At 36.8% G+C, this 26,838-nt stretch overlaps 2 protein-coding genes across 4 annotated transcripts; one reads left to right on the top strand and one right to left on the bottom strand.

The window, feature by feature from the left end:
• Positions 1-1,683: 1,683 nt before the first annotated feature.
• On the bottom strand, positions 1,684-13,012 carry LOC122091824 (5'-nucleotidase SurE-like). 3 transcript variants are annotated; one of them, XM_042661985.1, is made up of 10 exons: positions 12,561-13,008; positions 11,645-11,739; positions 11,300-11,364; positions 10,982-11,025; positions 8,922-8,999; positions 7,914-8,067; positions 4,858-5,037; positions 4,608-4,676; positions 4,409-4,523; positions 1,684-2,052 (listed from the first exon to the last, which is right to left on the bottom strand). In XM_042661985.1, exons 1-9 carry the CDS (start codon positions 12,593-12,595, stop codon positions 4,413-4,415), a joined length of 831 nt encoding a protein of 276 aa, XP_042517919.1. In that variant the 5' UTR covers positions 12,596-13,008; the 3' UTR covers positions 1,684-2,052; positions 4,409-4,412. The 3 variants fall into 3 exon arrangements, with proteins under 3 accessions (XP_042517919.1, XP_042517918.1, XP_042517920.1); XM_042661984.1 differs by having other exon boundaries at positions 12,544-13,007; XM_042661986.1 differs by lacking the exon at positions 4,858-5,037 and having other exon boundaries at positions 12,544-13,012.
• A 3,175-nt stretch (positions 13,013-16,187) lies between these two features.
• On the top strand, positions 16,188-25,902 carry LOC122091296 (zeta-carotene desaturase, chloroplastic/chromoplastic). The gene is made up of 14 exons (XM_042661162.1): positions 16,188-16,673; positions 17,614-17,738; positions 18,126-18,260; positions 20,112-20,184; positions 20,289-20,362; positions 20,597-20,701; positions 20,975-21,219; positions 21,331-21,418; positions 22,489-22,531; positions 22,656-22,812; positions 22,978-23,106; positions 23,440-23,512; positions 24,179-24,343; positions 25,471-25,902. Exons 1-14 carry the CDS (start codon positions 16,502-16,504, stop codon positions 25,633-25,635), a joined length of 1,749 nt encoding a protein of 582 aa, XP_042517096.1. The 5' UTR covers positions 16,188-16,501; the 3' UTR covers positions 25,636-25,902.
• The last annotated feature ends 936 nt before the right edge of the window (positions 25,903-26,838 follow it).

Below are 26,838 nucleotides of genomic sequence, written 5' to 3'. Positions count from 1 at the left end.
TTCACGAAGTCTTGTGATGGTCAGACCCTCTCCATATTTGTTAATCTGAATTATGTTGGAGTTCCTTATTATTGTACATTATAAAGTGGATAAGGCACCTAACCTGATTTTGAAATCTTCCAAACAAATCTTAAAAAATCTGAAAGTTACAAGCAACCTAAAAGATGGTAAGGTTTACGTCTTCTGATCTTATGGTTAAGGTCAAGCCTTCAAAAGGTGTTCATTCTTGCTTCCTTTTATCTGGTCTTTCAGGCTAAAACTGTGAACACACAAGAGACCTTCCCTGATGGGAGTAAGTTAATTGGAACTTTTTAGGGGGTAAGGCGTTGTAAAATATGCTCCTTTTGCTAGTTTAAAGTACACTAAGCTCATGATTTCCCACGAAGGGAACCTTAATGCCTACTCTACAATTAGATAACCCCATTTGGGTCCTTGCCATTCAATTAAGTGTCTGGCAGTAGCACAAGCTACCGAAGTCAATGCCCAAAAATGAAGCAAAATCCCATGATAACATTGCCGACAACAGTTTTTTACTTCTTTTTTTTTTCCCCTTCATCACTGTCTGAGATGTAAAAAAATAACTATAAAGAGAGGAAGCAAAATCTGGATGTATCATTTCAATAATGCAATTCAAATGAAACATTGCCATCTAAGGGACCTGTTCCCAAACTAAAAGTACAATGACTTTTGGAATACCGAAATAATTCCCTAAAAGCAATCAAAAGGAATTTTAGTTAATGGAAAAAAATAGGCAAGCAACCATGGTGTACACGATTTTTTACAGGTTTTTTCTCTTTTCTTCTCATTTAATGACATGGTTCCCTCGTATATGAATCGATTCCATGAAGTGAGAGGGAGAGAGAGGGGGAGTATAGATTTGACCAAATTATTTCTTTGATGCATTTTCTCACACTTTGAATGTAACATTTGCCACTCATCACCGTTCGAGTTGATTGATTGTGGGTTCGAGTCTTGACATGCCCCACTATTGCCCATTGATCCTGCGGAAGCACTACTTGCATACGGAGACTTGTCTTGGGGACTATGATCACTACCACGGAACACCCTTTTTCATTACCAAAAACAAAGAATGCAGCATTTGCCAAGAAAAATGAATTGAGAAAATGGACTCAAAATTGCTCTGCCTATGGGTCCTTTCTTTTGACTTTTCGAGTGATCAAAATCACACCACGATGTAGAAAAACCAATAACACCAAAAGAGCACTCCGCACTTCCTTTCATGTCTGCTTTTAGATCGGCAGCTATATAATGCAGTTGCTATTTTTGACTCTTAACACACTTCAAGGTACAAAGCTGAATGCTCATTCTCACCATGAAGTAAAGAGAAAAAAAAAAGAACCATTGGAAGGAACATGCACTGCTTGGCTAGGTACAAGAGTAAAGCAGATTGAGCTAAAGTTGAGAACAGATTTTTGGGAAAGGAAGCAGCAGCTTGAATCTGTTATATGTGAGAGCTCAAAGCACCAGCTCTGCCTTAAGTGAACCACCACCCAAATACCATAGCAGCAGACCCTCTTTCAATCTCTTAAAAGGCGCCAACTAAAGCCAAAGGAATTCAGAAAATTATACCAAAGCTTTCTAGCAACATAACAATGAAGAAAGCATTCCTCCTCACACAGAAGATAGGCATCAAGGAAAATGAACTTACGACAAAAACAAAGCTGACAAATCCTATTGGATCGCATTCCATTATTACCAGACAGGCAGACATAGAATGTAGATTAGTACACTTCCCAAAAGATGACATCACCAGATGAAGGAATAGATTTTGAAAATATTGATCACTAAAAATATCCTAAAGATTTATTTTGCATTCCAATAATGGTCAGTTTGTTACAATCAACAGTAAAAGTCATTCTAATGGTAAATTTTAAATGTATGCCATATGTGTCCTCATCATTCTCCACAAAAGTAGACTCTCTTGATAGAAGGCCGAAAGAAGGCTGGGAATAATGAAATAGTATAGACGGGGCACCCAAAGAATGTCTTTAGCAATGTCTTAACTTGCAAGAACCCACATGCCTGGAGATCCTATAGAGAAGAAATTTTGAAAGTTTCAGCAAAACAAGTTTGAACTAATAAGGTCACAAACATGAAATATGATTGAAATTTCATACAAACTGATACAAAAGTCTCATAAGCGGTTTCAAGTTAATAACCACCTTGCCATGGAAGAAAAGGATTTCATTTGACCTCCAAAAATGCATAACACATTTGAAATTAAAATACAGGCTCTTTGGTCAGCAAATTCTGAGAAAAACATGGTTGTCAATTGTAGTTCTTCTCCAACGAGGAAATCCCAGCACTGATTCTACTATTCAAACCCAACTAATTAAAATTTTTCCTCAAGAATCAAGATATAAACAAAAACACAATGGCTGTCCTCAATGAGTTAGATGCCCTAACTAAATGACCTAGTGAATAAACAGCCAGATACATGGAATGTGTTACATTTCTATTTCCACACAACAAAAAAAGTAATAAAAAAGAGAGCAGTTAAAGGAGTGTCTTGCGTCTAATTGACCTCATCAATTAGTACCACATACATGGATTGTGATACATTTCTTTATCCACATTACAAATAAGAAAGAAAACAACACAGCCTTACCCCAACTAAATGAGGTCGGTTACATGGATCCTTTCTCTCCAATCAGCTCTATTCATAGTCATACAAGAAATGAGTCCTGAGCTATGCATGTCTTTTCTCACCACTTCTCCAAGGGTTATTTTAGGCTTGCCCCTAGCTCTTTAGTGTCTTCCATCTAAATCAAATCACTCCTCCGTACTGGAGCATCCCAAGGTCTCCGTCGAACGTGCCCATGCCACCTCAAACAACATTCTCGAAGCTTATCATGAATTGGACCTACTCTAACTTGGCTCTAATATGATCATTCCTTACTATATCTCTCATAGTTTTGCCATACATCCATCTCAATATCCTCATCTCCATTGCACATAGTTTATCTATATAATTGTTTCTTAACTGCCCAATATTCCGCACCATACATCATAGTTGGTCATATAACAGTCCTATAAAGTCAATCACATAGCAGTGGAGGGAAGGAGGGAGAAGAGAAGATAAGAGGGAAAGGGGAGAAGCAAAGGAGGGGGAAGAATAGCAATGGAGGGAAGGAGGGAGAAGAGAAGATAAGAGGGAAAGGGGAGAAGCAAAGGAGGGGGAAGAATAGCAATGGAGGGAAGGCGGGCGAAGAGAAGATAAGAGAGAGCGAGAGAAGGCGAAGGGAAGCAGCCCAGCCTCATGGCCAAGCTGCTCCAAGCGGCAGTGGATACCTGCTCTTTGCTTCTGTCACCAGGGTTTTTGGAGTGTAGTGTACTTTCCGTTTGATCTTAAGATTGTTTGATTCTAAGTTTGATCTCCATAATCCCAACTTGGCGTTAATCCCTGCTTTTGTCTCATCCACCAAGACAATATCATCAAACAAAAACATATACCAAGGGACCTCATTTTGTATATCTTTGGTTAGGTTATCCATGATAAGCGTGAACAAATAAATAAGAGAGAGAGCATTAAAGAAGTGTCATGTGTCTGGGGCAGCAGGAAATATTTTAGGAGCAATAATTCATTATGTCTCATTTACATGCTATCATACTACCGAAGCCATTCATTTGTTCTTTTAGTTGTCTCTTGTTGGGTTTAGAGCCTTATTATGCTATCACAATGAATGCAGTAAATATATACAGCTCATCTCAACTTAACTAAGACTTATCCCAGCAGGCACCTGTTTTCAAAATTCATGCTAAAGGGTTTGGTATGAATTTTTACAATGCCAACTGCCGGCCTAACACACCAAGCCTCTTCCCTTGGCCAGGGTCATATTAGGATATAGTAAAAATCTATAATCATTTGTTGATATCAATATTATGGTAGGCAACCTCTCAAGTAGTAGACTAGAAAAATAGGGTGCGAAACCAAACTACCACTTTGGGTGTTCTTTTTTCCCCCTAACCTCTAGTCATTCATACATGTGTATTTATGCTTAAATAAACATCCCTAAAGTTTCATTTCAAAATTCTTAGTATTTCCCAAAAATTTACCAAATTTCAACCATTACGATGAAATATTTCGATTTCAACAGGGGTCAAAATGATCTATGCTGTCGAAATATCAAACCTTGCCCTAGACCACTCACCACATAGTAATTCTCTAAGCATCATAATGCAACAACAAAGTATCAAAAGATCAGAGGAAAAAAATCAACTACCCTGAACACAATAAATCTTAGTTATGTCTCCGAGAAGTAGTAGTAAATGCGTACTAAGTTAATGCAAATAGAACAGAAGATGTATTTGAGTTGTCAAAGCTTCATTCGAGGGAAAAATTAACATAGTATAGATGCATTATGTTTGATTTCATAATCAAACTTACCACATTATAAGGCTGATGAAGATGTGCATTCAACTGCACGCGGCAACCAATCTTTGAAATAGGCCTGACAATCCATCTCAGCATTAGAGAGGGCACCAATAGGAGTTATCGTTATCTGAAAAGGGTGATGAAAACCATGTTAATCATTGGTTGCCCCTTCCAATCACTTTCAAGTAAGTTTTAGTGAAAATTTACTTACATATCCTTCTTGAAGAGATTGGAAGTCTGTATCCTGACTATCCTCCGCTTCAAATTGTGAACTTAACACCTAGAAAAAAAAACAGTAATAATCAAAGAGTTGAGGGAAATCCCATACAAACACATACAATAAAATAATTGAGAATATAAGAGAAAGAAGAATAATCTAACCAAATGCTGGGAGGGTATCATTGAAAGAGAATAAAAGATCAAAGTAAATAAATAATGTGCAAGAATAAAAAGGGCCTCACTTCTCTCTTGAACAAAAGTTGTTCTTCTGATGCCAGTGAATCTGCATCCATTTCGGTAGTTGCTGGTGTGTCAATCTCCATTGTCATTGTTGATAACATTTTTCCTCCCTGTGTTCCAGAAATAACCTGCTTCCATCCCATTCTGATAATACTCTTCCCCTGTTTAGTCACCCTATATCCCTATTGAAGGTACAAGAAAAAAGAGTGGAGACTAAACCAACATTGCAACCACCATATCTCTATTGGAATTTTTTTTTGTCTTTTTTTTGGGGGGGAGGGGGTGGAGAGAGGAAAGAAAACGGTAAATAAAAAAGAAATGCTCAATAGAATTTGCATTTGAGAATGACACAACAACAACTCAGCCTTATTCCAGCTAAATGGTTCGGCAACATGGATCTTTTCTCTCCAATCAGCTCTATTTGAGGTCATACTTGATACAAGGCATGAGCTATGCATGTCTTTCTTCACTTCTCCTAAGGTCATTTTAGGTCTGCTCCTAGCTCTTTTAGTTCCTTCAATTTGAATCAAATCACTCCTCTATACTAGAGCATCCAAAGGCCTCCGTTGAGCATGGCCATGCCACCTCAAACGATTTTCTCGTAGCTTATCATGTATTGGGGCTATACCTAAATCAACTCTAATATAATCATTCCTTACTGTATCCTCCTAGTTGTTCCACGCATCCGTCTCAACATCTTCATCTCCGCTACATTGAGTTTATCTATATGATGCTTCTTAACTACCCAACATTTCGCACTATACATCATAGACGATCATATGATTGTCTTATAAAAAGTTCCTTTAAGTTTCAAAGGAATATATCAATCATACAACACTCTAGACACACTTCTCCGCTTCGTCCATCCTATTTTAATTCTTTACAAGGTATAAAGTATCAATATCGTGTATCATATCAGTCGGATGATTTTGAGAGACATATCGTAACGGAGATACACAAGATAAACACAAAAATGGTAAAGCTACGCATGGACACACACTTTTTGGGGCAAAAAACAGTATAAATAAGAAATATAGAACATTTATCATGCACAAACACTAAAATAGAGAACACCGTATAAATGATATAAGTGCATTCAATTGAAATTGTTATAATGGATAAGGTTTCTTACATGTAGTAATAGTCTAATGCCATGGAGAATGTCGGGGTTTGTTCAAACTCATAGCTAGAAGGGTCTTCGGGAATAAGAGCGACTGGGATGATGTTGTGCACTGACCGAACATAGGCATAATATTAACCCCAGTCAAAATAGTTATGGTTATTTTTCAGAAAATAATTTTTTTTTTAAAGCAGTTTAGGAAAAATTGACAAGAACCCCTATGTGGGTTCATTCTTGATTCAGAACCTACAGAACCCAATCAAGAAAAAACCTCCACGGGCATCCTCAAGCTCATTTGGGTCTCTTGGGTCGTCTACTCCCCCCTCAAGGATGATTCCCTTTGGACTACTTCCACTGCCCTAGATGCCTCTTCGGTATGGCGCAAAATCCTCAACACAAGGGCCATCTCCTCCATTGGAAACAGCAACACTATCTCCCTTCAGCTTGATCCTTGGCACCCTTTAGGTGTCCTTTCTATTGTCAGCCCTAGGGTCGTTTACTCCTCTAGTTTGGTTAGGAATGCTTTTGTCGCTTCCATCTTCTCTAATGGTGTTTGGTCCCCTCCCCCCTCCTCTCTCTCTTTAACTAACATTTGATCTCCCCTTCCTCCTCTTCCCCCTGGCCATCGAGGAAGAGAAGACAAAACCCCATGGCTTCACTCCCCCACTGGAACGTTCAGTTCCTCCTCGGTCTGAAATTTAGTTAGATCTAAAGTCCTCTTGTGCTTTGGCGCAAAATTGTCGAGTTTAGAGGTCATATTCCCCACCACAGTCCTTTCTAATCTAGTGGCACATTCAGCTTCCTCCCCCTTTTTGTTTTTGCTAGAATGGTACTAAAGATGTTGACCACCTCTTCTTCTGCTACTCCTCCTCTATCATTTGGAAGAGAGTCCTTAGTCTTTGTTGGCCTTCTAGTAGAAGAGTTCTCCCCCTTAGTAGAGAGTGGATTTAGGTCGATATGACTTTTGCTAGTTCTTCCATCTGTGATACTACCACGAAGCTTGCCTTTTGTGCCACCATCAATCATATCTGGATGAAGCGGAATCTTCATAGATGGACGTCCAACTCTCATTCTTATGGCAAGATTTGGAATGCCTATTTATAGCCCCAGTGGAGTAAGGGGTTCCCCAAGAAACAAGCTCATTGTTGGCTCCTGGGGTCTCCTCACCTCCATATTGTCCCCCCTCCCCACTCGGTGATGGCTTTGTTCCTTTTCTTGGCTGATGTAATCCCCCCCCCCTCTTTCTCCCTTGTATATTCATCTTTTTGCTAATAAATTTTATTCATCCCGAGACAAAAAGAGACGTATCGTTGGTATTGAAAAGTATTGAAATGTATCGCACATATCAGCCGATACAGTGGGATACCCTTTTAAAAAAAGGGATATGTGTCTCACCGTATCGTATTGATACCCACCAATACCAATATGTATCGGCCAATACAATACGATACAGTGGGATACTATAACCCTTAATGCTATGTCTAAGTTGAATGTTTTTGCGTTTTGTAAGGAACCATATGTAATTTATGTAGCTCATAGATTAGCTTACAAGGCTCAGTTAGGACAAACAGTTGGTATTATAATGGACAAGGTTGATGAGTTTTCATTTAGTTACGTTTATTTTCTTTTCTACACCCCCTCCTCCCAAAAATAAAAAATAAAATAAAATTTCCCTTACTAATAACCCAATTTTTGTTAGGGGTACATAAAATAAAATTTCCCCTTACTTATAACCCAATTTAGATCAGTAAAAATAGTAAAAAATAAAAATAAATAACAGGATGAGCCAACATGAACATGTGAAGGTCTCAACACCAATCAGTTAGCTATCTTATGAAAGATAACATACTTACAGAGTTGGTTCTATGACATGCAGAAAAAGTATATATGCCCAGCATCATTAGATTCTCAAGCCATTAATCTGATTATGAAGAATACCTTATGACTTGAAATGGCTGTCGGCAAATCAACATTCAAAAAGCATCTTTGAGGATAAGTTTTATTTTTCAGCTCAGTCATTATTGCATTTATGATGGGCAAGCACGCTGTAGCACCTAGTTTGAAGTCATGAATACTGCTTTTACCTCTAACCCTGCAAATTCATTTTCCATTTTAATTACAAAGAGGAAACCATGAGTCAATTGACACTCTGTTGTTTTAGTGTCAAAGAAAATGATTTACAAAATGGAAATAAAAGGGAAACCATCATAAAAATTTGCAGACACAATATCGCATTTATGTTACAGTTTCTTCTCGCTCGTTCAGCCATGATAGCTTCAAATAAACTATACAAAAGAAAGGATAAAAAAATAACCCGAAGACTTTACTGTTAACACCGAAAAAAGTATATAAAAATTCCCCTAAACAGTAGCTATATACCATTATACCCACACAAGCAGCCAATCAGGTATGGCAGGGCTTAAAATCCAGAGATCAAATTGGATTCAAGAAGCATATTGGCAGGGTACAAGAGGAGGTGATTTTACCAGAGAAGGGAGGTCTTGGTAGGTAGAGGGAAACAACAATCAAAATCTCAGGTTCGATGGATGACTGAATCTGGACTTCTGTTGGTTCTTGTTCTAGGGCACCAATCAGGAGATTCTTAATATCTTTCCAACCAGAACTCAGATGAGGACCTAACCTTGGACAAGTGCTTCTCTTGGCGGCCTGAAGTCATGCTCCAAAGGTCACTCAAAAGTGATAAGGGGTTGATGTCTTGATGATATACTAAAAAATGTTACAACTAGTCCATTTTTCGATCAACTCAATCCTCTGTTTTTGCTTTTTTTCCTCTCCTTATTCCCCGTTCTCCTTAATATACTTCTTTATTGTAGCAAATCAAGTTATAAAAAATAAAACAAAATAAAAAACCAAGGAAAATTGGTCATGCAAACTTTATAAGTTTCAACAATAGTCCAATACATGAGGGTATTACAGTTTGCATACCAATCATATGACACAGATATAGAAGGTACACCATAAAAGAAGGCCTCTCGAGCACCAGCCACTGTCCCTGAATAGACACTGCAAGCCAGAAACAGGAGAAGTCCATCAAATAAAGTCCTAAGCAGAAATGATGATTAATCATTGTCGCAAATGACAAATTAAAGTAAAAAATTTTCTGGGTGTGCGTTTGTGTTTGTGTCTGTGTGTCTGCATGTGTGGTCACAGTGAATGCTAACCAAAGGTCCAAAGCTAATTATGGATATACAAAGACAAAGACATAATCATGGCCCACTTCAACTGAATTTACCACCAAATTATAGGCCAAAACCCTGCACAGGTAAAGCATAATGAAAGCCAGAATCTAATAAGCACATAATAGACTACAACTCCAGTTAGATGCTTAAATCAATTCCATATTTTCATGTCCTGTACAGAAATCAGCAATTCGCAAGTACGGGGTATTTCCAATGTTAATGACAATTAAAAACTCATTGAGATTAAAGACACAGCATGTGACTGTGTGGGTAAGCTTGCTTTTGGTGCTACTATTCACCATATTTGGTTGGAGAGGAACCTCAGGAGATGAACTCCCAACTCTAGATCTTTTCAGCAGATTTGGGACTCCATCTTCTTTGACATCAAATTAAATTGTCCTCGGGCTCCTTTAGATGTATTGATTCGCCCAACAACAACTCAGTCTTATCCCAACATGTATTAATTCCCTAGAAATGGGCATATTGTAGCCTCTTGGAATCTCCCCTACTCCTAATGCCAGTGTGTTGTTGTATTTGTTTTCCTTTCTTTTTTAGTTCTCTTTGTTTATTGTCCCCCTTGGGGGCCCTTTTCTATGCTCTTTGGTAATGAATTTTTATTCACCCAAAAAAAAAAAAAAAAAGGGATACGGAATGAAACCCAAGTAATTAGACTCTCATAGTATCCATGAGAAAATAGGTTGTAATCTTAGTTCCTCTGAATTCTACTTCAATAAGGTAAAGAGAATTCCATTTAATCACTTCTTTTGCTCTTCTTTTTTTTTTCTTTTTTCATGGTAAGTTGGGTTTTTTTTTTCCCCATGAGAAAGATATATGTTGTTGTTGTATGAGAACGAGAAAGGCCTCTCCTTAATTTAGAAGGCCCTGGATAAAGCACAACAATCCAGAAACTACATATGATGGGGGTGAAGATAATGTCAATTTTGGTGGCAATATCACCACCCAAATGGCACATGTTTGCCACCAGGAACAGATCCATTTCATTCTGAATTATATATGAGAATTTGACTGCATTTATGCATTAGATCTTTACTGTTAATGGAATCATCTCAATTCATGACCAGACTGTAGGTGAGGATATTCCTTTTTTGGTCCTGGAATGTATGATGGCTGGATTAATTTTCCGAGTGGTAAAGAGTTTTATGTTAAGGATGTTGGTCATGAACGTTTATTTAATCCTCTTCCTTTTATTTCTCTTCTCTATACTTGTACACTCAATTTTTATTTTTATTTTTTATTTTTTATTTTTTTTGATAGGTAGGCCCCATGGAGAGTTGAAATCTTGACCTCTTTATTATGAGGAGTTGGTCTTTGCCATTTGAGCTACCCCCTTGGGGTAGTACACCCTACTTTCCATGTGACAAGTAATGAAACACATATCTTGTTGCAGATAAAAAAAAAAAAACTTTTAATTTCTGAAATTTGAATGTGCCATAAACTTTCTTTATATGTTAGACAATTACGATGTTATGGTTCTCCACTCCATTACACTCTAGCCACATGAGACAATAGTGGGATAAAAAGTTTTCTTTTGGTGTCCAAGGTGGGTATTTTATTACTTCCCCACCCCAATCAGATTGTTTTCTTAGTGTAAGTGGATCTCCTATGTCCTGACTCCTGACCATTTTCCACCTTTAGCCAAACATGAAACAACAGAAGATACAATAATTTATTGAAGGCCACTTCCTTCTCAAAATATGTTTACTTTAACCAAACTGGAGTTAATAGTATTTAGGTCATAAATAATATAGCTAAACTCAGAGGCAAAATAAAGGATGTGTTACCAACATGAAATATCCACAGTTGCTACCCATATTGATGCCACTGATAACCTGCAAGAAAATACAGGAAAACTACTAGTAATTGACCAAAAAATAATAATAATAATAATAAAGCACGGTAGTACTTTCAAAAAGAAAAAAGAAATTTTCCTTATGTTCCCCAAGTGATTATAGAAATAATCAAGAATTAATGATGATGACAAGAGTACAAAAGATTCACTTACTATTATTCCTTACAACAACATAGAAATTTTTAATCAGGACTTGATATTAGAAAAAAAATCTTGAATTAAAAATTAGACGATATAAGAGACAACAGAATTACCAGATCAGGAACTGCAGGGAAGAGGGCCTTGGAGATTCCTAAAGAAGCACAATCTGCTGGTGTTCCTGCAATTCATGTCATAATTAAATAGATCCTCTTAAAAACTTCTTCTATTAAAACTCATATTACCTATTAATAAAAATTAGGACCCATATTGTGAAAGTAATGACCCAATGTGGTGAATGACGACCCAAACTTTCATAAATGGCCATTCTACAAGTTTACAGAATAAAAATTATGGAAGGTTCCCAAATCCAAAGAATAGGAAATTTCCATCAAGGAGATCACACAGTAAACCACAACTATTAAAATAAAAAGCTACAGAAATTGTAGATCATAACAAACCAGAAACTGCGTAAGCTGTTGCTCCTTCAATTTCAACTCTGCTAACAGAAAGAGGATGACGCCAAGTAATGCTATGACTTGCAGCAGACTTTTCCCTGGAAAAATTGCAAACTCAGGAATAGAGCTCCAGAATCAAGCTATTGAAAAAGGAAGTTCGTGTGCCTTGCATTTTGCAACAACAAATACGGAAAAAGTGCATTGATCCTGACACTTCAATTGGCAGCTGCCATTTCTACAACTTTCCTAACCCTCTATCAGAACTCAAAAGATTAGATTTATCTGTCTGAAACAGATATAGCTAAATGCTGAAAAAGAGGCTCTGGGTAATAATATGTAATTTACCCAAAAAAAAAGAAGGAAAAATTGGTTACTTATGTCATTCTAGATAGGAATTTTGGGTCCAGATGGGTTAGTCCGTGACTCAATTCACAATATCAATACCAACTGTGAAACCTAAATGATCTCTGGCTATTAGAAAATCAATAAACAACCTTAAAAATAAAACTGAACTAAACATATGTCATGGCAGGTGAAAAATGCAAGTGTTACTCTCGTAAATTAATGTGAGAAACTGTCTTCGCATCAAATTAGATATACTCTAAACTTGTGGCTTGACAAGCACAATGATTCGTGAGAGAAGGAGATAACATAAGTTATATATGCTCCAGTTAGTCAATCAGATTCATTTACCCCTCTTCTAAAGGGATGAAAAGGTATTCTTCATTGCAGAACAACTTACGAGATTAATCAGAAACCAAAAGGTATCTCTTAATTCCAATAATAGAAGCATAGCTATTCGATAAACCAGATAAAACCCTATTTTTTTAACAATTTGATCAAAACTTTCCAAGACCCGTGCAGGATTGGAACAATCAAAAATAGAATAACAGAAAACTTACGAAGCAGGAGCGCAGACCTGAACCTCGTAACGACCAGTTGAGACCAATACATGTACTAAAGCTCGTAAACCAGGCGCATCGATTCCATCATCGTTGGTCACCATGATCCTCGGCCGATAACTCATTGCGTCATCCATTTGAGGGAACCCAATATTTGATAATGAGATTGAAGAAGACACACAAGATCGCACTCCGAAAGATGTGAAAGAGAGATTAAAGATCGGTTATAGGCGATTGACGAGCAAAGGATGGAAATTTCGAAATAGAAAAGACACTCAGTTGTAAGAATTCAGCTACTATTTTGCACAACGACTCTACGCTTTGCTGACGCAAATCCTTTTGGCAAAATGTGTTGGACGATTATGTTCAGACATTACATTTTCTTGATTTGATTAATGACAATGGCCGCATGAACACACTGGTCGCGTCGCGCGCATTTACCTACTAAAATCTATCCGAAACTATTTAAGATAAATTCACTATCACTCCCTTAAACTTAGCTGTATTTACTAAAACTCTCCTATCTTTTATTTATTTTTTTTTTTTATACTCTCTCCTTTTTGGATTTTTATATCTCTTTATCTCCTACTGTTTTTAAATACCCAAATTACTCATTCTTTCACTTTTTACCTATATTTTTTTTCCCCAAATGAACTGACTTAAAACATACTTTACTAATCCAATGAAACAGCCAACTGGCTTATCCTTCCAGTTACTTGATTCAAATATTGTTTTGTTGGCTGTCACGTTCCTCTTTAGATCCCATATCATTATTCTCTTTTTATTTTATCTTTTTCTTCTTTCCTTAGATGCATTTGTATTAAACCACTTAAAGATATTATTTATTTATTATTTTTTTTTATCTCATCCATCATCAGAAGTTTAGCAATCTATTTTTTTATCGGTATTGGCATAGTATCGGTCTCAACCGATACTAATTCTGATTAATATCCATCTCAATGTTAAATTCCCCATTAGGGTTGCGACGCATGATTTTAAGGATAAAAAATTAATTATAAATTTAATAAAAGTATTGGATATGTATCGTTCTCAACCAAAATTGATACATATCACTTAATCTTTCAACAGTGAAAAAATATTAAAATTCATGAGAACTTCCCACTCTAATGGAGGAACGGGACCTATTTAAAGTATTGACTTTCATTCCCAACCAATTTGGAAAAAATTCAATAGGTTGCAAGTAAAAATAAGGGATAATCTGAGTATTTAAAAAAAATAAGGGGAGAAATAGATGTAAATGTCCAAAAGCAGGGGAGTATTATAAAAAAATGTAAGAAATATGAGAGTTTTAGTAAATATATGCCAAATATAGGAGAGTGATAGTAAATTTCCCATTATTTAATGTATCATTCAATGTAATATCTATGAAATGACATGATTTAGATTCCCTAAGTCACTCTCTGGAAGTATGGTCCTTAGCTCTATGGAGAATAATTCTATTCCATGATTTACCTTATTAGTTGGAAAAAAATTATATAATCTTAGAACTGCCAAAAAAAAAAAAAAGATTATAACTTTTTAATTCATCACTTTGTTAAAATCTTATCATAATCAAGGAACTTTTTTTTTTTCTAATATAGCATATTTTTGTTCCAAACAAGGTAAGTCTTGTAATTTCACATGAAAACCAAGAAGGATCTTAGATTTCAATATTAGAATGTTCTTATTGTTCGATTCATATCAATAGACACCGTGATTGATACGATATTGTTGGTAGGAGCAAAAAGTTGATTTTTTTTTTTTAATTTATAATCAATTCAAACTAAAATTGATTGACTCATATTGGTATCGCATTAGTATCAGTTGTTTTCGATATTGGAGTTGTTAATATGTACTAAATCTATGCATCAATCCGAGCATTTTGAATAATAAGAAAAAATATTGTTGTAATCTTACTTTTTTGTCTTTTTATATCATACAAATTTTTTATTTTTTTTCCTACAATGAAAGTAAACTATATCATTTCACATATAATAGTAAAAAAGAACCTTGTCCAAAAGGCTAGCAAAGTATCTGTCACATCTCCTGTGAAAAGACATCCATACTGGCTTATATGGGGAGGAGAGATATAGCCCACATGGAGTGCTAACTATGAACCACTGCATTATATAGTTTTTTTATTTTTTTTAAATCCTTTTCTATCAGCAACATAGTTCACCACTTTAGTGACAACCAGTTGCACCATTTATAAAATGATAAGAAAAAAGAACCCTCCAACCTCAGCGCAGGAGATGCAGGGTGCAAAATACCGCTCTTCTTCCCCCCCCACCAACCCCAACCCCAACCCCAACCCCAACCCCATTTCACTTGTGTTGAATATGCTCTTATGCGTCTTTCCATTGGCCCGCTGATCTGATGTTTCATAATGCCAACACTGACATGGTTTTCTCCCCTAAAACGATAATAAGGAAAAATAGTTTTCTATGGAGAGTGTGACACTACGGCACCATTTGACAATGTTCTTACCGTTTCTATGTCCAGAAATAGATGAAACAAATTTTCACGTTTATTGGATTTTTGGGTGTTTGATGAACCTGTTTCTTTGATCAATTTGTGCATACATTGTTGTTTGATAACATGCTCCAACCTCTTTCTTTAGTCACCGCATGCCCACCTCTTATTCTTCTTCATCATCATCCTCACCTTCTCATAAGCCTATCAAGAAACATTCTTCCTCCACAAACCCCAACAACTCCACCTTCAATACTCTTCTCCGCAAGCACTCACCCTCAGTGAACCTAGACATTCTCATTCTCATTCTCATCTTGGTCCTTTTCTCTTGCACCTTCCTTGTCGCCTCCTATTCCTCTTACATCTTCCAATCCCTCTCCCAAATCCTTCCCTCTCTTCTAGTTTCTCATTCCACTGCCTTCTGAGAGTCCCCTTTCCCCTACATTCTAGGGTTTATTGTATTCCTTATAGTTGCCGTTGTCTCTGTTGAGATCTGTTGTAGTTACCAGTGAAGAAATGCAAGAACCTTGGCTGCAAGGGCTTGAAGAAGGCCATGGAGTTCGATATCCAGTTGCAGAAAAATGATTGCTTGAAATCTCTTATGTTCATTGAGTTGCAAGGCATAATGTCACCATTGTATCTGCTGTTCATCTAGTTGCAGGGTTGTGGAGTCCACTTTTGAGTTTGAGAAGAGTCACGCTTTTCACTTTTGGGTTTTTTTATTAGGCACAAATCCACAATTTGTTGTCTTCATTTGTTTATAGAAATTCATCACATTCGTTTATTTTATTGTAACATAAATTTTTATAAATCCCTATCTATATTTCTAAAACTGGATGAAACGAAACAAGATTATCAAACTCTTTTTATCCAATTTCTCCATTTTTAAAAACAGAAAAATGCATTTTTTGCGTTTTAAGGAACATTATCAAAGTACAAAGAGGGGAAATGACTGACCTACTCTAGAAATAAAAAACGACTCTTCTGTTTGATGCTTTCTCGTGCGTTGTCTTCCGAGACGCACTTTTTCGGAGGAAATACTTTCCCAATTCTCCCAACATCAATAGGAATACTGAATTCATAAAAAAACTAATAATAATAATAATAATAATAATATTAGGGGGCGGTGGTGCGGTGCGGTGCGGTCGTGGTGCTTCCTTTTCCAAGTTTATTCATAATTAGGCAAAGATAAGGCGCACTGTCCGTTACAGCCTAAAGTGATCTAAAATGGGAAAATACGTATCGATTCAAAACGTTCGCTCATTCCAGATTTCTTCAATTTTTTTCCAAAACAAAGTAAGAACAGCTGAGAGGAAAGATCATAGACGACGATGAACCACAACCAAATGTTGAAGAACTAAAGTTTAATCATCGTTTAGCAGAAGATGAGAAGATACTCTCTCTCTGGACGAGTTTAGAGAGAGAGAGAGAGAGTTTCAGTTTTATTTGTATTTCTCTTTCTCATCTTTTTGCTGATTCGGTGACCATGGCTTCTTCAACTTGTTTCCCTGCTACTTTCACCAACTTCCGTTACGAAGCTATGGGCTTAACAGTGCGTCCATCTCTGATTCTTCATCGCGGTAAAGTTCAACTGAAGACTGAGAGATTGGAAGTTCGGTCGTCGTTGGATACAAATGTTTCAGACATGGGCGTTAATGGTACTTCTTCTCTCTACTGCTTGAAAGTGAATTTCTGTTTGTATGTGTCAGTTGATTATTGTTTCAGTGTCAAATTAAGGTTGGGGTTTGCAAAGGAACTTTGGTTGGATGTCATGTGACTGGGGATTTTCAATTTTGGGTGAATTCGAGTTGACTTAAAAGAGAGTGCTTTTAAGGAAGGAAATTGAGGAATTGAAGGAGTAGGTGACGAAGTTGATCAGTGTTGCAATTCTCGTTTCTCAAAGCAAGTAGAGAGGATGAGCAGATTATAAAAAATTTCAGTTAATTAGGCTCTGTTTGGGTCTAGGAAAATCCAAATTCCGTTGTTTTAGGCTAGGTGATATTTGTTGTCAAAGCTGGCATTTCATGGTTGAAACTCCACAAAAGTTATTGGTTTTCAAATTTTATGCTTCTTAAGAGTTGAGAATGGAGTATAAAAAAGCATCAAATTTGCATAATGCCGATCGTCTTACTTGATTCAACATGAAACTGAACCAATCCACAGCAGCCAGCTTGCTTTCCCAACATCCAAAACCTAAGTATATTTTAACAAACAGGTGGGAACTTGGCCATTGATGATTTTTATATTGTTCTGAAGGATGTATATGTTTTTTGGAAGGCAATTTTTCCACCCCACCTCCCTTTTGTTTTTTATCTTTCCAATTGTTTTTTTGTGAAACCAGAAAGCTATAATACATGAAAAACTTCATGGCAATGCTATAGAATTTGTTTGGTTATTGTAATAAACTTATTTAGGTATGAGTGGATGGTCCCAATCTGGCCATGTGCACTTTGAGCAATCAAATAGTTGGACATTGTTATACTAACAATTTTGAAGCTCCGTAAGAAAAACAAATTTGATATCATTACTTTCTGGAGCAGCTTATTTACTTGCATTATTTAAATAGTGAGGATTCTTAAGTCAATGTTTGTCTTTCAGCTCCAAAAGGTTTGTTTCCACCAGAACCTGAGCTTTATAGGGGGCCAAAGCTGAAAGTGGCAATAGTTGGAGCTGGGCTTGCGGGCATGTCAACTGCAGTGGAGCTTTTGGATCAAGGCCATGAGGTTTGGCTTAGAACGACACTCATTTCAACTATGTTAATATATACATCTCCACCTGCATCAGTTCTTGTGATATTTTGACCTCTAAGGATGTCTTACACTGGAAGGGATAAAAAATATCTATTTTGTTAACAGAGAGTTTAGTTTCAGCAGTGATGTTGTAAGAGTAAACTATGCATGGATTTTGGAGTATATGTCTTCTCTCCCCTGTTTGATCCAGTAGCTCTTCACAGCTCTTTCAACTTAGCTTTTCATTGTTTTGAAGCATATGTTGGCTAGTACAGGGTTTCTTCCCATTGGCATTTCCATTGGATATTTCTTGATGTATATGATTTTTATATTTCAAATATATGAAACTGATTTTGATGGATGTTTTGTTTTTATCTGTAGGTTGATATATATGAATCAAGGTCTTTCATCGGTGGTAAAGTGGGTTCATTTTTGGATAAACGTGGGAACCACATTGAGATGGGGCTACATGTTTTCTTTGGTTGCTATAATAATCTTTTTCGTTTGATGAAAAAGGTAAGATTTTTTGCTCATCAATTGTAGTATGAATGTATGATACCATTTTAATTATATATTATGCTCAGTCTAAAAGTATTTTCCTTTTACCAGAAAGAGAAATATTCTTAAGAATTCCATGAAAACACTATTTTAGTGGTAGCTGATTTTGGGGGGGAAAAATGCAACCAGATTCTCCTGATATTATAGTGCTGTATTAGACCTGTTGAAAGTGATGCCATGTTTTACATCATACTGTCTGTTCCATTTCATGTATTTAAAAAGAGCAATATCGGAATATCTAATTATTATATTCGAAAACTATGACAGTCTTACTTGGAGGTTTTACAAAAAGTTGAGCAACGGAACATGAACTGGGGTGCTTAATTTGCTTTTTCTTTCCTATCTTTCCCCCCTCTTTCATGTAGCTTTTGTATTAGAAGATCTTCCTCTCTTACTAGTTGCCCATGTAGGAAACAATCTTATTTTGCACTGCTTGTAAGGTATGGTAGGTGGATGTCCCCAATCTCTTTATCCTATAAATTTTTTTAACTTTTAAATTTTATTTTGAGGCTTGTCATTTGCTATATTTTTTTTTTTATTGTGCTTTTCCATTCTTATTGTGATCACTGAAGTTTTGTGGAAATTAAGAAATAGATTTAAGAAACATCGAAGGATATGAAGTTATTGTAATCACTGTTCCTCTCCAAACTCTATTAAACTAAAAAGGTAAATTCTTCATAGTTTAGTTAGTTGACAATGGCTTTTGATTCGGAGTTGTCAACCCATCATTTAGATTTAAGAAATAGTAAAGGATATGAGAACATGCATTTATATCTAAAGGTGTCAAATGTGAAAAAATACATAATACTTACTTGGCACTATTAAAGTAAAAGACACTTGTAGTTCATGATACAAAGTAAGCTTCTGATTAAAAAGATGCCACTGTAGAAAAATTGTCCTTATGCTAATGATGCAGGTGCACCCTGTAAAAATGTAAGTCCTTGATAGTTCTAACTGGGCTTAGAAGGGGAATATGTATGACAAAAGATCCAAAAAATGATTGAAGGCCTGATTACAATTGAAAATAATTGGATTGTTGTATGCTTATTGTATACGTAACACTCATGGAAGTCTTGCAAATTTCAAATGGATGGTTGATTAAAAGATCTGTCGGATGTCATCCTCTTTCCCAATCTATCTTTGTTGGACATGTGTTTATTGTGCCAAGGATTGGGACCGCTTGTGAGCTATTTTTAGGCCTTGTTGCTTTTTTATTTTTGGAAAGATGCTTATAGGTTTTTTTTTTTTTTTTTTTGGGTTGGGAGGTGGGGACTATTTATGATAGTGTTTTGAATGTATAAATGTAAAATTCGTGCTCTGTTAGGGTCATTCTTCAGTTTGGCTCTGTCCAATCTGATCTCCTTGATGGGACATGTTGGATGTTTGATTTGACTCCTTGTTTTTGGGACCAGTCAGTCTGGCGAAGCTCAAGTGTATCTATCTCCCAGTCTTACTTTTTGAATCTTTTACCTCCAGATGAACTATTCCAGGGCAATTGCCTTTTTTTTTTTATTGCCATAAAGTATTTCAATGCCTTTACATATAATTTTGATTAATATTTGCAGCTTTAATTTGTTATTTTTAATAACCAGAGTTATGTCCGTAGAGGGTATTCTTGAAGTCGTACCAAGTTTCAACATTAGGTAGCTTCGTGGTTTTCCAGTACTGACGTATGAAAGAGTTATTTGAGAAATGTTGGTTCTTTCTGCTGGTTTCTGTCAGCAATTGAAATTGAACTATGCTTTCTTTAAAGTAGGCATTAAGTTATAAAGTCTCTGACTGTTGTTCTTGGACTTCTGCTAAATATAGGTTGGTGCAGACAAAAATCTACTTGTAAAGGATCATACACATACTTTTATAAATAAAGATGGCCAGATTGGTGGTATGCTTTTTAATTCTTTAGATAAATAAGTTTAGTTAAAATTAATATGATGATGCACTTTGAATTTCTTGCTTCCTCATTTTTATCTTGATTTTTCAATGCAGAACTTGACTTTCGGTTTCCATTTGGAGCACCAATACATGGAATTCGTGCATTTCTGTCAACAAATCAGATTAAGGTGATTTAAAAGACCTTAAGCCCACTGTCCTTAGCCATAGATTACCCTTAAACAGATCTCAGGTGTTGACCACTGATCTAAGCATTAGGTGCTACTACAAGAAACCTAATGAGAGTCGGCTAGAAGAATCAGTTTATGAAATATTGAAATAAATTGACGCCACTGTGGCATATGTTTCCTATTTGACTGTACATGCATGTGACGAATTTTCTCCAATGTTTCATTTAACTGCAGACTTATGATAAAGCAAGGAATGCTTTAGCCCTTGCCCTAAGCCCTGTTGTTCGGGCTCTTGTTGATCCAGATGGGGCAATGAGGGACATACGGAACTTGGACAATGTAAGCATGATCCTCTATCATCTCTTGGTAACGACTTTGGGTGTCACTTGATATTGCTACACCACACTGGAGAAAGAAATATGCTACAAAACTTCACTGGAGGAAGCTTTTTCATTTTCTTACATAAACATGGCCTATATATTATTTTCTCTCTTTTAGAAAAGAAAAGTTGACCAGCATTTATGTCGAGTTTAATAAGTTTTTTCTGGTTACACTACACTAATGGTTCTTTGTGAATTAATGTTACTGAAGCCTTCATTTGTGCCCCCGCAGATTAGTTTCTCAGATTGGTTCATGTCCAAAGGTGGCACACGCATGAGTATCCAAAGAATGTGGGATCCGGTCGCATATGCCCTAGGATTTATTGACTGTGATAATATCAGTGCCCGTTGTATGCTTACCATATTCTCATTATTTGCTACTAAGACAGAGGCTTCTCTCCTGCGCATGCTTAAGGGGTCTCCGGATGTGTACTTGAGTGGCCCAATCAAACAGTATATAATAGACAAAGGGGGCAGGTATGAACATGAAGATAGATTTCTTTCTTATTTTTTAACTTCGATAGAGCTTCACCCCACCCTCACCTCATTACGTTATAACGTCTGAAGTTTCTTTTACTATTGCAACAGGTTTCATCTCAGGTGGGGATGTAGAGAGGTACTTTATAATAAAACTGCCAATGGAGACACTTATATAACAGGTCTTGCCATGTCTAAGGTAGATTACTGCTCATTTAATTCCTGTTGAAGTTATATCTTAAAACTTAGAAACTAACACTTGGTCGCCTAGGCGAGCGTCTTGTCACCTAAGCACTTAGGCATTCCTCCACCGCCTTGGGTCGCCTTGACAACTATGAGCTGTCAAGCTCACTAATGTAGATCTCCGCACCCAACTGTGTAGGTATGTCTGTTGTAAGGGTGGACGCTGGCCCCCATAAAACCAACAATTATAACAAAAATGATGTAGTTGGGGGGGCGGGTGACAATTCTCTTCTCAGTTTCAGTTACATTATTTCAATGAGCTTAGGTGTTTATTCTTATTGTATTCTGGACAAATTTTGCAATGTTATTGAAAATAACAGAAGTTCATATTCTCTCTTGTCTTCTGGATTAGTAACAGCCAGGGACTTTGGACATTATGGTCATTCTTTTATTTTTAATTGGTAAAGTAAATCCTAATGAAATAAAAAGAGGAATTATGTGACTGCACTGTCAGCTACAAGGTTCATCCTGCTTTTGAAATGCTTTGAAGTGCTTTGAAGTTTATGCCAATTGTAGGATTATGTTACTAGCCATTAGATCTTTGTCCTCCATTTGGGGGTGGGGATTGGGGTGGGGTGTGAAGGCAGGATTTTCTGTGATGACTGCCAGTTTGTACTACTAAATACTTATAGTCATTTACCATTATAGCTGGAGTTGGGCACTTGGGCTACAACATGGGAGGGGGACAGGCACACCGCCGTGTGTAGTAAGCTAGTTGGCAGCACCAATGGGGGTGCAGGACGGGGCATCATATAAGAGGCGCAACGGAGTCATTTCAAAGGGTGGAAGGAAGAAAGAGATAGACACAATGGGGGCTAGCTTATGGTATGCTGGTGGTGTGCCCAGACTTTTCCCCAACAAAATAGGCTAATGTACAGTCGACATCTCTGAATCCTTGATGTGCTATTGCTGACATCTATGAATAAAAAGTTATAATTGCCATCTCTGTTACTTAATAATTTCAAGTACATCCTGAAACTGTTAATAAAGTTTTCCTTTTCTCCCTTTTCCTTTCATGTCTGTCAGGCTACAAACAAGAAAACAGTTAAGGCTGATGTCTATGTTGCAGGTACATTGTTAGACTTTATTTCATCATTTACGTTCTTTTAATTAATTATTATTTACTTTCCTTTGGGGGGGGATTTTCATGATCAAAGTATTTAATGAATGTGATTTTTACATTCTTTTGGCAGCTTGTGATATCCCTGGAATCAAAAGATTACTTCCATCCCAATGGAGGGAGTGGGAACTTTTTGATAATATATACAAACTTGCTGGTGTGCCTGTTGTCACTGTGCAACTGAGATACAATGGCTGGGTTACAGAGTTACAAGATATAGAAAAGTCAAGGTGACTGTCTAAATTTTTTGTTTGGATGGATATTATTTGTGTACTAATTGTTTTTGGGTCTAGTTATGAATGTTTATAATATTTCTTACTGCACTATCTGTTTTGTGTTCTTCTTTCATGATCTCCACTAAGATTATTTACGTTGCTCGTATGATTTGTTGCAAGGCAATTGAGGCAAGCAATAGGGTTGGATAACCTCCTATACACCCCAGATGCAGACTTTTCCTGCTTTGCAGACCTTGCACTTACTTCCCCAGAAGATTATTACATTGAAGGGCAAGGATCACTGCTCCAGTAAGGAAGATTTCTTCTTTGTACATTATTCTGAGGAATCATATTTTATATTTTTTTTAACCCAGTATTGCGAGAGCAGTTATGATAGAGAAGCTTCTAAATTGTTACATACTTGCAGCATGTTCTCGTTAACTTGTAATCTGTGATTTAACCTTTTGTTAATGGTTTCACTGTTAGATTGTAGACATGTGATCCCTTAACAACCCTCCTCCTTGGAGGGCGGGGGGAGGAAATTGAAAATAAAAAATTCCTCGATCAGCTTTTCCTCAGTCCATCCACAAGTTTTAATTCTCCCTTTTCATTTGGCTAAACTTCTATTCCTCTTACTTCCAGATGTGTGCTGACACCTGGGGATCCCTACATGCCCTTGCCCAATGATGAAATTATAAGAAGAGTTGAAAAACAGGTTAGTGGCCACAATAAAATACCTCGTGCATAAGCTGCATCTTCTTTTACACATACAATGCCATGCCATGACGTGTACTTGCACAGGAATATAATATTGTTCTAATGGTGCTCTTTTGTGTTGCTTTTTCCTAGCCTTGCTTTGACCCACAGGATATTTTTTATACGTCCGCAGAGATTTTAGTATTATAATTTTTTTTTTTTTTTTTTGACAAATAGGAAACAACATCTACTTATGTTGATTAATATACATTGCAGGTTGATGCATGAAATTGATCTAAACAATATGACATCCTTTTGTGGACTTACAGATCCATGAATATATGCCAAATTAATGCCACAATATGGGCCAAAGCTTGGTTGCATCAATAATTAAAGAAATAGATTGGGAAGATAAAGCTTTTGGGCTTTGAAAAACAGAAATTTATATGTCAATATCATTTGTTGTTTTGACAGGCCTAACAGATAGGTTCAACTAAACTATATGATACATCAAAGAAAGTGTGTCATTTCACTTCTAAAACAATTGTTTTATCACCATTACCACTCCACTGCTTATTCTTACATGCCATCTCTATCATGATATATTCTGCTCTTGTTTGCATTTTTATTGCTTGGATAGCCTAGAATAATTGTCTAACATTTAGTTTTTGGCCTCTTTTATCAGGTATTGGATTTGTTTCCATCTTCTCAAGGTTTAGAAGTTACTTGGTCTTCTGTTGTCAAAATTGGGCAATCTTTGTATCGGGAGGCACCTGGAAAAGATCCTTTTAGACCTGACCAAAAGACACCTGTGAAAAATTTCTTCCTTGCTGGTTCCTATACGAAACAGGTGATGTTGCCTTTTCTGACAATTTGTTTTGTGATAGTATGACTTTACTTGCATGAGGTCCTTCAATGTTTCAGCTAGTGTTTATACATTTTATGTGGATGAAATATGACTCCAAACCCTTATGTTCTCTTTTATAGCGTTCAGCTAGTGTTTTTACATTGTGAGGTTTATACATTTTATGTGGATGAAATACGACTCCAAACCCTTATTATATTCTCTTTTATAGCATTCAGCTAGTGTTTTTACATTGTGAGGTTTATACATTTTATGTGGATGAAATATGACTCCAAGCCCTTATTATATTCTCTTTTATAGCGTTCATATTTATTTCTTTTAGTGGCTGTCTGGCTGTCCCTTGATGCAATGGTAAAAGCTCGGACCGCGAACTTGAAGACGCAGATTCAAGTCCAAGGGCAGCCACTTTGTGTAGATAAATGCTGAAAGTTATGACTGACCCAATCAGGACCTTGCAAGAGCAGTACTTGCACCGGGTTCTGGCCCTTTTTTCTTGCTTAAGCTGCCTTTGTTTTGCCATAAAATATCTTACAAGATTTGTTAAAAATTAATATAAAATTGTCATAAGGATTAAAAGGGAGAGAGGGTGTGGGAGAGGATATTTGAAATACTTGTTGGAAACATCCATTTCAAAATTCAGGATGTTTTCCCAAAGTAGTGTCATGATCATTGGTACTCTCGGTACCCATGGAGGGCTTCACCCATCAGTTTTCAAATGTGCTTATTGGTAATGTACAATAAAAAAAAATGCCAAATGACAGAAAAATGTAGAATGAAATTTAAATAGCAATTATTTGTTTTTTGGAGAAAGAACACTGCCAGGCTGCATAGTCTCTCTCTCTCTCTCTCTCCTATGAAATGGCATATCTGCCCCCTATTGTGACAGGAGAGAGATAAACACAGAAGGCGCTAGCATATGCTATGGATCTAGACAGATAAAGCAATCCCTTATTTTTATGAAAATTTTACGGGAAACAAATGAGCTAGGGAAAAATTTTCTCATGTATGATTCCCATCATGTACACAAGTTATTTGAATTTATTGACAAATTCAGTAATGAACATCTAAGTCATAACAATTATGAAAATTGAAGGATATCTACATATGTACAGGACTATATTGACAGTATGGAAGGAGCTACTCTGTCTGGCAGGCAAGCTGCATCCTATATATGTGATGCTGGGGAAGAATTAGCAGCTCTGCGGAAGCTGCTTGATTCCAAAGAAGCTCAAGTTAGGGAAGCTGGAAACATACAAGATGAGTTGAGTTTGGTTTGATCCAATGAAATTCAGTTCCGAGGCGCCAGTTGCTACAATCAGATTGCCCAACAGAGCTATCTAGTTGACAGAAGCATTACTGTTACAAATTCTTTTTCCATTTTTTTCGGATCTCTGTTGCTTATGTTTGTATCTTCAATGTATGTAATTTGATGAATGTATCACGCATCTGAAGGCAGCTAATTATAGTGTGACCATGTTATGGCCTATCATGTATCTTCTGAAATTTGGGGATTAAACCCTGATTATAACATACACACTTAAGGATCTGTGGGTGCATTTTTGACTCTGATCCAGGTAAGATTGGCCAGTGAGCTCAAATGCAACGACCCGAATTGATCTTTATTACTCATGGAACTGGAGTTGGACTTGCACAATGGTTGTCTCTTGAAGTGGTCTGGATCTCTGGCTCTAACACCCAAGCACATGCTAATCTTGGTTCTCTATATTCCTTCATCCAGTCTTGTTGCAGTCAGGAGTAGTGATTGAGCGTTGTATATAACATCAGGCCAATTGATTGATCGGGGTCAAAACTACAGAACTCACCATATCAATGTTTTTGAAAAAAAGGACCGGTTCGGACTGGTTCTTGGACAGTCCGGACAGGATTTGGCTCATCTCCAATTCCTACCTCTTCAATTTTCTACCAATTCTATTTAATCCATCAACACGTGTCCTTTAAATATCCAACGGTTAATATAACAAACTGCTTACCTTTTCTAAAACCAAAAACTGCCTACTTTTTTTAAACAAAATCGCTTAAACATTTTCAAAAAGAAAACGTAGAATAAGAACCAGTCCGAGGATAACTTTCTCATGTATGTCCAGGTGAATGTACGTTCTGAGGATTCAAATGCATGGGTTATGATATAGCCAAAATAACCTCTCGGTGGGGGGTAATGACACGTGTCACTGTTAGGACACGTGTCCCCCACCAGACGAAGGGCCCAAGGAACCACTCACACCCGAGCACGCTCAATCACCGAGGCACGCCCGCAGAATCACGCGGGGTCACGTCGCCTGCATGAGGGGAATATTCTCCCAGATGGTTGGACGTATTCTAGTAGGACTCTAAGAGGGAAGAAGGGGAAAAAACCCTAAGGCCGAAGAGCTATATAAGAAGGCACGGAAGAAAGGGGAAGGTAAGTTCTGAGACCCTCGCCATTACCCACTTATTAAACTGTGCCGCCGACCCTGACTTGA

The sequence above is a fragment of the Macadamia integrifolia genome, chromosome 10 (genome assembly GCF_013358625.1).
Source record: "Macadamia integrifolia cultivar HAES 741 chromosome 10, SCU_Mint_v3, whole genome shotgun sequence".
Lineage (NCBI taxonomy): Eukaryota > Viridiplantae > Streptophyta > Magnoliopsida > Proteales > Proteaceae > Macadamia > Macadamia integrifolia.
Note: the sequence above shows the minus strand (reverse complement) of the source record. Positions and strands in the feature narration are given on the sequence as shown.

Bases quoted from the DNA above. Each gene is read 5' to 3' on its own strand.
- LOC122091296 (XM_042661162.1), top strand. From the start codon at position 16,502: ATGGCTTCTTCAACTTGTTTCCCTGCTACTTTCACCAACTTCCGTTAC. The intron at 20,702-20,974 runs GTAAGCATGATC...GTGCCCCCGCAG, and splicing joins ACATACGGAACTTGGACAAT to ATTAGTTTCTCAGATTGGTT. The intron at 22,813-22,977 runs GTGACTGTCTAA...ATTTGTTGCAAG, and splicing joins CAAGATATAGAAAAGTCAAG to GCAATTGAGGCAAGCAATAG.
- LOC122091824 (XM_042661984.1), bottom strand. From the start codon at position 12,680: ATGGATGACGCAATGAGTTATCGGCCGAGGATCATGGTGACCAACGAT. The intron at 11,365-11,644 runs GTTTGTTATGAT...CATGAATTGCAG, and splicing joins AACAGCTTACGCAGTTTCTG to GAACACCAGCAGATTGTGCT. The intron at 8,068-8,921 runs GTATGCAAACTG...ATGAATTTGCAG, and splicing joins ATATCTGTGTCATATGATTG to GGTTAGAGGTAAAAGCAGTA.